Source organism: Schistocerca gregaria, chromosome 7, assembly GCF_023897955.1.
Source record: "Schistocerca gregaria isolate iqSchGreg1 chromosome 7, iqSchGreg1.2, whole genome shotgun sequence".
Lineage (NCBI taxonomy): Eukaryota > Metazoa > Arthropoda > Insecta > Orthoptera > Acrididae > Schistocerca > Schistocerca gregaria.
In genome coordinates, this window is record NC_064926.1 from 136,398,284 (window position 1) to 136,407,695 (window position 9,412).

Below are 9,412 nucleotides of genomic sequence, written 5' to 3' on the forward strand. Positions count from 1 at the left end.
AAAGTGATGTTGTTTCACCAGACATTCAGGAATTCACTGAAGTGATTTTAGGAAACCAATGAAAACTTAACAACGATGTTAGGATAAGGATTAGAATACCTCACCCATATATCATCCCAGTGTCTTACAATTTAACTGTAAAAGAGCTGTAAGTACGTAGCGTCTACATCTGCATCTATAATCTGAAAGTCAACTTAAAGTCTGTAAATCTTTTCAGTGATTTACAACAAGAAATAACAGCAAAATGAATAGAAATAAATCCAACTCGTTTTAAAAGGTAAGCCGCGCGGGATTAGCCGAGTGGTCTAAGGCGCCGCAGTCATGGACTGTGCTACTGATCCCAGCGAAGGTTCGAGTCCTCTCTCGAACATGGGTGTGTGTGTGTTTGTCCTTAGGATAATTTAGGTTAAGCAGTGTGTAAGCTTAGGACCTGATGACCTTAGCAGTAAAGTCCCATAAGATTTCACAAACATTTGAACATTTTTTTAAAAAGGTAATCTAGTTTCTTCTTTTCCCATCTAGTAAAGCGTCTATTTCTTTGGGGTCTGGAAAAATGTTCAAATGTGTGTGAAATTTTATGGAACTTAACTGCTAAGGTCATCAGTCCCTAAGCTTACACAATACTTAACCTAAATTATCCTAAGGACAGACACACACACCCATGCCTGAGGGAGGATTCGAACCTCCGCCGCTTGGCTAATCCCTCGCGGCCTGGGGTCTGTAAAATTATGTTCTTGTTATATGACAGTGTGGTCCGATGTCCTTCCTGAAGCCATAGGAAGGTAATCTACGAGAGGAATAGCCCGTGTGCCATCTGACTTGTATCATGCGCCGGCCGCGGTGGTCTCGCGGTTCTAGGCGCGCAGTCCGGAACCGTGAGACTGCTACGGTCGCAGGTTCGAATCCTGCCTCGGGCATGGCTGTGTGTGATGTCCTTAGGTTAGTTAGGTTTAAGTAGTTCTAAGTTCTAGGGGACTGATGACCACAGCAGTTGAGTCCCATAGTGCTCAGAGCCATTTGAACCATTTTTGTATCATGCAACATTTGTTCGGAGAGTTATCGTATCTTAGCTCATTGAGTATCATATTATTTAAGGCTCAATCTAGGCGCCATACCAAACTTTACCTAAGCGAGCGTGGGAAACTGCCCGATATATGTTAATCTGCTATGCGGATTGGATCCGAGTCTGGCTGACTCCGGTGTCTCAGAAACTAGCTCACTGTGTGTTACTCTAAATGAGCAGGTCTTCTTTGGAAATGTGCACAGAAAGGTTAACCAGCGAAAGTGAGAGTAAACTGGATGTTGTGTACATAGTTCCACGTAGTCAGCGTGTACACAACTTTCCCGCTAGAGCGCGCCCCGCTAAGCACAACAACAGAGGCGCAGCGTTCGTCCATCTCCGCACTACGAGATGGCGCTGCCACAGAGATGGGCCAAATTCTGCTTCCACCCATCCGCTTATTAATATGTAACGCAGCCGATGAGATTGCTGCTTATGTAGAACCTTTTCTCCTCACGGAGCACACTCGCGCAGTGATACATGAACGCACGAGGTATTATAACGAGTGTACAGACCTCCGATTAGTCAGTCTGCATTTGTCTGCACCAGTATGTACCAGTCTGGATTAGTCTGTACCAGTCGGTACGAGTTCTACATTTGTCTGTACCAGGCTATAGTCAAGTTTCAGTCTGTGCCTAATAAGATTACCATATTCCTGTACGTAGACATGAAGATAAATGTTTAGACACTTTTGTCAAGTATCAGAGATATATTGCTGACTACTACTTCGTTAGGGCGACAAGTCAAATAATCTGACACCACGTTCGCAGGTTCCAATCCTGCCTCGGGCATGGATGTGTGTGATGTCCTTAGGTTAGTTAGGTTTAAGTAGCTCTAAGTTCTAGGGGACTGATGACCTCAGCAGTTAAGTCCCATAGTGCTCAGAGCCATTTGAACCATTTGAACCAAATAATCTGATGGTGTGTGTACTGAGGGTCTAACAGTACGAACACCACACTGGAAGAAAACAGTGTTCCCGAAAACGTACCTCACAGCTGAAGGGCTTCTCACCGGTGTGCGTCCGCATGTGCTGGTTAAGCAGCATCTTGCGCGCGAAGGCTTTGTCGCACAGGGAGCAGGCGTGTGGCCGCTCTCCTGTGTGTATGCGTCTGTGCGTGGTGTAGGCGACGCGTTGGTTGAAGCGCCGCCCGCACTCGGCGCAGGCGTACTCCCTGCGGTTGCGGTGGATCTTCATGTGCGAGCTGAGGTAGCCGCGGTTGTTGAACACCTTGCCGCACTCGGGGCAGGCGGCGGCGAACTCGTGCGTTCCCGCGTGCACTGACATGTGGTACTTGTAGTTGCGTTGCTGGGTGAACGCTTTGCCACACTCAGCGCACTGGTACGGCTTCTCTCCCGTATGCGAGAGCGCGTGCACCTGCAAAGGTGTGCAGTGTCCGAAACTGGAACGAATGTGAGCTGAACGAAAGCGAGGAAGAATGGAACTGACGAGGGAGAGAAGAGATAAGGGAGTTGTCGGAGCATCATCATCATCATCATCATCATCATCATTTAAGACTGATTATGCCTTTCAGCGTCCAGTCTGGAGCATAGCCCCCTTATAAAATTCCTCCATGATCACCTATTCAGTGCTAACATTGGTGCCTCTTCTGATGTTAAACCTATTACTTCAAAATCATTCTTTACCGAGTCCAGGTACCTTCTCCTTGGTCTGCCCCGACTCCTCCTACCCTCTACTGCTGAACCCATAAGTCTCTTGCGTAACCTTGCTTCTCCCATGCGTGTAACATGACCCCACCCTCTAAGCCTGTTCATCCTGACTGCTACATCTATAGAGTTCATTCCCAGTTTTTCTTTGATTTCCTCATTGTGGACACCCTCCTGCCATTGTTCCCACCTACTAATACCTAGAATCATCCTAGCTACTTTCATATCCGTAACCTCAACCTTGTTGATAAGATAACCTGAATCCACCCAGCTTTCGCTGCCTTACAACAAAGTTGGTCGAAAGATTGAACGGTGCACAGATAACTTAGTCTTGGTACTGACTGCCTTCTTGCAGAAGAGAGTAGATCGTAGCTGCGCGCTCACTGCATTAGCTTTGCTACACTCCGCTTCCAGTTCTTTCACTATGTTGCCATCCTGTTGTCGAAGCAGTTGGAGATAATAATGTTGCAAAGGATTGATATCGACGTGGCTATACTGATATTCTTATTACACTACTGGCCATTAAAACTGCTACATGAAGAAGAAGCGCAGATGATAAACGGATATTCATTGGACAAATATAGTATACTAGAACTGACATGTGATAACATTTTCACGCAATTTGCGTGCATAGATCCTGAGAAATCAGTACCCAGAGCAACCACCTCTGGCTGTAATAACGGCCTTGATATGCCTGGGCATTGCGTTAAACAGAGCTTGGATGGCGTGTACAGGTACAGCTGCCCATGGAGCTTCAACACGAAACCACAGTTCATCAAGAGCAGTTACTGGCGTATTGTGACGAGCCAGTCGCTCGGTCACCATTGACCAGACGTTTTCAGTTGGTGAGAGATCTGGAGAATGTGCTGGCCAGGGCAGCAGTCGCTCATTTTGTGTATCCACAAAGCCCCATACAGTGCCTGCAACATGCAGTCGTGCTTTATCCTGCTGAAATGTAGGGTTTCGCATGGATCGAATGAAGGGTAGAGCCACGGGTCGTAACGCATCTAAAATGTCCACTGTTCAAAGTGTCGCCAATGGGAACAAGAGGTGACCGAGACTTGTAACAAATGGCACCCCATAACATCAGGCCGGGTGATACGCCAGTACGGCGACGACGAATACACGCTTCCAATGTGCGTTCACCGTGATGTCGCCAAACACGGATGCGACCATCATGATACTGTGAACAGAACCTGGATTCATCAGAAAAAAATGATGTTTTGCCATTTGTGCATCGAGGTTCGTCGTTGAGTACACCATCGCATGCGCTCCTGTCTGTGATGCAGCGCCAAGAGTAACCGCAGCCATGGTCTCCGAGCTGATACTCCATGCTGCTGCAAACGTCGTCGAACTGTTCATGCAGATGGTTGTTGTTTTCCAAACGTTCGGATCTGTTGACTCAGGGATCGAGACATGGCTGCACGATCCGTTATAGCCATGCGGAAAAGATACCTGTCATCCCGACTCCTAGTGATACGAGACTGTTGGGATCCAGAACATCGTTCCGTATTACCCTCATGAACGCACCGATTTCCATATTCTGCCAACAGTCACTGGATCTCGACCAAAGCGAGCAGCAATGTCGCGATACGATAAACCGCAACCGCGATAGGCTATAATCCGACCTTTATCAGAGTGGAAACGTGATGGTATGCATATCCCCTCCTTACACGAGGCATCACAACAACGTTTGACCAGGAAACGCCGGTCAACTGCTGTTTGTGTGTGAGAAATCGGTTGGTAACTTTCCTCATGTCAGCATGTTGTAGGTATCGCTGCTGGCGCCAACCTTGTGTGAATGCTCTGAAAAGCGAATCATTTGTATATCACAGCATCTTCTTCCTGTCGGTTATATTTCGCGTCTGTAGCACGTCGTTTTCGTGGTGTAGCAATTTTAATGGCCAGTACTGTATTATCATGGAGAAATGTTTGCAGTAGGAAGAGTGAAAAGAAGGCACTTGTAGATGCAATGGTAGTTGAAGATGAAGGGAAGAAACAAGTCAATAACGAGGAAGTAGAGGAATAAAAGGAGTAAGAGAAAGATGTAGGCGAAGACCAAGAGGAAAATTAACTAAAGGAGACTGCAGTGGAGAGATCAACTTTAACGGAGTACTTTGTGAGCGACCCTACCTTTCTAAAGAGACAAGATCCAGTCAGCGTGCCACATATTGGGTGGCAGAGTGATGAAAGAAACCGTACAGTGAATAGGTCAGATGTAGCTGAACATTTAGTTGCTAAACGTAAAACTTTGCAGGCACGATGGGTTTATAGACGTACAATTCAACTTACGAATTCAACTTACGTGTTGTCAGAGACAGAGCATTAACAGAAGGCACAAGAACTGTTTTGTTGATTGAACGAAACAAAATAGGAGAAAGACAAGTGGAACAGAATGCTTCTTCGAAGGAAATGATGACATTCGATATAGCTAAACGAACCTGGGTAATTTATAAGAAACGAAAGTTAATTAAAAATACCGATATACTACGAGAGGACGGTATACCTGGAGATTTTATACAAGGAGCGAAGTTTTGCAGTGTTAGAAATATACAATGCGTTCTGTTAAATCTTTTCCTAGGTACTTCGTGTTAAGGCATATTGTTAATGTTAAGTAATGTTTCAATGTAGTACAGTAAATTAAGAGCGTACACTATGTGAAATCAGTCAGCCAATGACGGTGAAGAGTGATCATTAGTTGGAGCAAACCCTCATTGTTGACGAGGAGTAGGGCACCGTCTGTGCGCTGGAATACTGGCAGGTGCTGTGGAGACATGGCTGTAAACAAATGGATGTGTTCCTACGCGATACAGGATGCTGCGCTGGACGTGAAGAAGGTGCCACGCCACGCAGTGTTTGTGTGGTGTCGTCCGAGCAAGACACAGCCAAGGCAAAAGCACCACAGGAGCAAAGATACAAGCTGGTGCCACCGCCATAGAGACCAGACACTTGCGCCAGTTCCACCGGCGCCACGGGCGGCTCTGAGGATGAAAATACCGACATGGCCTCGGCCAATTGCTGACCGACAATGACAGAACGACAACGGAAGATAGAAGAGCAACTCTGGCCCACTTGGATATAGATCATCGCCCAGGGCTTAGACAGGTAATGTCGTTTAGTGCGCTCTTAGAAGGGAACACAGAGTAAGGCTTTTAAGTTCTTGTAGTTCTGACATATCCATTAACACTTAGCCATTCCTCTTCATCAATGTAGCTTTCAATTCCGATGACCAACTCGTTTATATCACTCATCTCCCACCAAAAAACTGAAAATCTGTCATTTTTATCTCCCTTAACCCGAACAAACCATACTCCCATGTATGACATTCCTACCACCTCTTTAAGCTCCAGAACTATGCACTTTCACAAATTATGTCCACCTCATCAGATCCTTTCCGTTTAACTGCCCATCTTATGTCAACATCAACAACACAAACTCCCATATCTTCCATCCCAGTGCAGGTATGTCTCATGGTGCTGTCCTCTGACTCCTCTCATGTATGACCTCTACATAGCCAACATGCCAAAGACCCCTCCTCCTGTTGGTCCCACTAGTATGCCATTAACACAGTCTTTCTCATCATATACTCTACTGTCCAGAAATCCCAACGATCCACCCAGCTCTGTCCCAATCATTTCACCTCCTGGTGCAACCAGTGGCTCCTCAAAATAAACGCTACCAAAATTCATACAATAATTATAAACAGAGTAACCTGCAGCTTCCAACATCAACAACTTTAGCATCACCATTTGCGCCCATTCTATCCACTGAACTAGCACTCTAAAATACCTCCAACCAACAATTGACGCCAAGTCACATGGAAGCCCCATCTACCAACCATTCAACACAAAGCCCACAACAGACTAAAATTATTAGAACTACTAACTGGACGAATATGGAGCATGGACGTCTGCACCTCAGTCATGTTATCACACCCTACAGGTCTTTACCCCCAACACTTCACACCCATCTCTTCCTCTGCAAACGAAACTTCAATCACCTGTCCTTACCTGACCGTGAATCCACCCTGATATATCTCAGTCCTATCAGATTAAGGAGATCCCTACCACCATTCCGTTGTCACGGCTGCCTCACCTCCACTCCCCTCTATCTAGTTCCTAGTTCTTGGATCAGAACCGCGTTCCTCCTCATTCTTCCCAAATCCTTTCTCCTAACATCCATAGACACTGGCCATCTCATACATATTACCCTTAAGTGCTGTGTTCCTGTGACAGCCTTATCCATGACAATCTACTTCAACTCATCAACTCTGTCATCTATTTCAATCAGTTAACACATCGTCCATCTATGTTTCACTTTATGCTATTGTCAGTTGGTCTCTATATATTTGTTTGCAGTACTCGGGTTCCATTCACCTGTGTCTATATTTTAAGTAATCAACAAAAATGCTGTTTTTACGATCTATTTTTTTCGTGCAAAACATTCTTCTCATTTGTCCAGTTTTTCTACTAAGTTATTAAAGCATTTGCTCTCATGGGGCTGAAGAGCAGAAAATTGTATCCCCTGACAGTCCAAGCTCTGTCCATATGGAATAAGGGGGATGAAATAATAGTAAGGCGAGAACAAACTTCTGAATGGCGGTATGAGGGTTGTTACACTCCTTTCCACATGGACTAACAATTGCCTGGGTTGCTCCCAGAGATGGAAAAATGGTTCAAATGGCTCTGAACACTATGGGACTCAACTGCTGTGGTCATCAGTCCCCTAGAACTTAGAGCTACTTAAACCTAACTAACCTAAGAACATCACAAACATCCGTGCCCGAGGCAGGATTCGAACCTGCGACCGTAGCAGTCGCACGGTTCCGGACTGCGCGCCTAGAACCGCGAGACCACCGCGGCCGGATCAGAGATGGAATCTCGATAGGGACAAATTTTCAGCTGTTGTCTTCGCACCCTACGTTTTCACCAGTGCCAGTTGTGTTGCCCACCACTGTAATCGTCTCTGCCCCCAGTCATCATTTTCTCAACTACTTCTTGCTACAATTTGTTACCTTTGCTGCTACTTCTTGCTACAAAGTATCACCTTCACAACCAGACTTGGTCACAACGAATGATTGTGAGTCCACATATTTGGTTTCACTGTTTTCCTCCTTCAGCAAATCACCGCTGTAGCTGTCCTCATTCACCAATATATCAACCTGTAATTTCACCATCCTCAGCCACATAATCATCTACTCTCATTTGTACTCCACCCTCATCTCCACTTATTTATTTATCTCTATTCACATCCTCTTGTCCACTTATGCTACTCTCTCCTTCCCCTCCTTCCCCACTATTTCGACCACACCATCTGTCTTCCTCCTCTCACACACTGTATCCCCTGACTTTATTAACTCCTCATCTCCTCATGTGCAGATATCATTGCTCCAGCAAGCACAGCAGCTCCTTTGCGACCACCACTGCAGCCACCACTGCCACCCCTATCACCAATGTCACAACTGCACCATCCAGCAGCGCCTTTTGCTCCTATTGCTGCTTCATTGGCATAGTCATCATAGCTACATCTGTGTTCACAAGCAGAAGCATGAGCCAAACCTACTCCAGAAACAACCAGACCTGCACCAGCAACATATACTGCTCTTGTGAGTGCATCAACCACATATGCATCAGCTTCAACCCCACCAGCTCCAAGTAAGAAAATTATGAAAATTTGTTTACAATCCCTCGCCACCAGATAGTCAATATCCTCAAACGATCATTGCAATCCAGCTGGTACAGATTCCTCATCTGAAATGGTCCAGCACCAGTCTCATACATTGGATCATATGGCGTCCTCTCCCATTCCACCCCACACATCTCCTGTTACCCATTCCTTCATCTTATCACAGTCTGTTATCAAATTCTTCAATCACACCATTTTACCTCCCATGACCTAGATAATCGTAACTATTCCTGCCACTGGGAGACGTTGAGTGGGAGTTAAATTCCAATCCCAACTCTCAAATCCTAAAAGCCCTCCGAATTTACCACCATGTTGGCACTATGTTCATGACTTGCATCTTCTTCAGAGATCCCTATCTTCATATTGGAGCCTTCATCTATCAATGTAAACACAAAGTTAAGCCCTCCCAGCTCAAACCTAAACTTGCCATTGGCACAAATGCCTCATCTGCCATGATTAGTTAACACCTGACTTCAAAAATCCTACAATCTGACCCCCTCCCCCAACAATGCCAGCCATCTGCATTAACATCATCATAACCTTTAATCCCCACATGCCTCTAAGCCTTGCAACCAATTCCATCCAAGTTACTTCTGTAAGTGTACAGCCAGACCCCACCCCAACAAACTTGAATTGTCTAGCCTAATCCTCCTTTCCTATACACCACTTCACACAAACATCTCCCTGCACCTACTCCTTCCACTGAAGACACCACCCACTTCATCACCACTGTCATTCGAAACATCGATCTTCATGAGCATCCACATATTTTCTAACATGTCACCCTGGCAACCTGTTCTGAATATCATGTAAATGCCACATTCACATATTTCCAACACCACTCACATATTCACTTTTGTCTATTAGATCCCTGACCTAATACACTCCTACTCAATCTTGAACAACACCTCCAACCACATAATATCCTCGATCCTCCATCACCGTCCCTCTCACGCCCAAACCAGCAATCATTCTTTTTTTCACAACTTCAGTTCCAACTGA

General features: G+C 45.6%; 1 protein-coding gene across 1 annotated transcript in view; it reads right to left on the reverse strand.

Moving 5' to 3' along the window:
- LOC126282330 (gastrula zinc finger protein XlCGF8.2DB) overlaps nucleotides 1-8,772 on the reverse strand; it is a 31,371-nt gene extending 22,599 nt beyond the window's left edge. The window contains exons 1-2 of the mRNA XM_049981988.1: nucleotides 8,716-8,772; nucleotides 2,049-2,435 (exon numbers count right to left, since the gene is read on the reverse strand). Coding sequence (XP_049837945.1) covers nucleotides 2,049-2,435; nucleotides 8,716-8,772 — 444 coding nt within the window. The remainder of the gene's footprint in view (nucleotides 1-2,048; nucleotides 2,436-8,715) is intronic.
- Nucleotides 8,773-9,412: the final 640 nt, after the last annotated feature.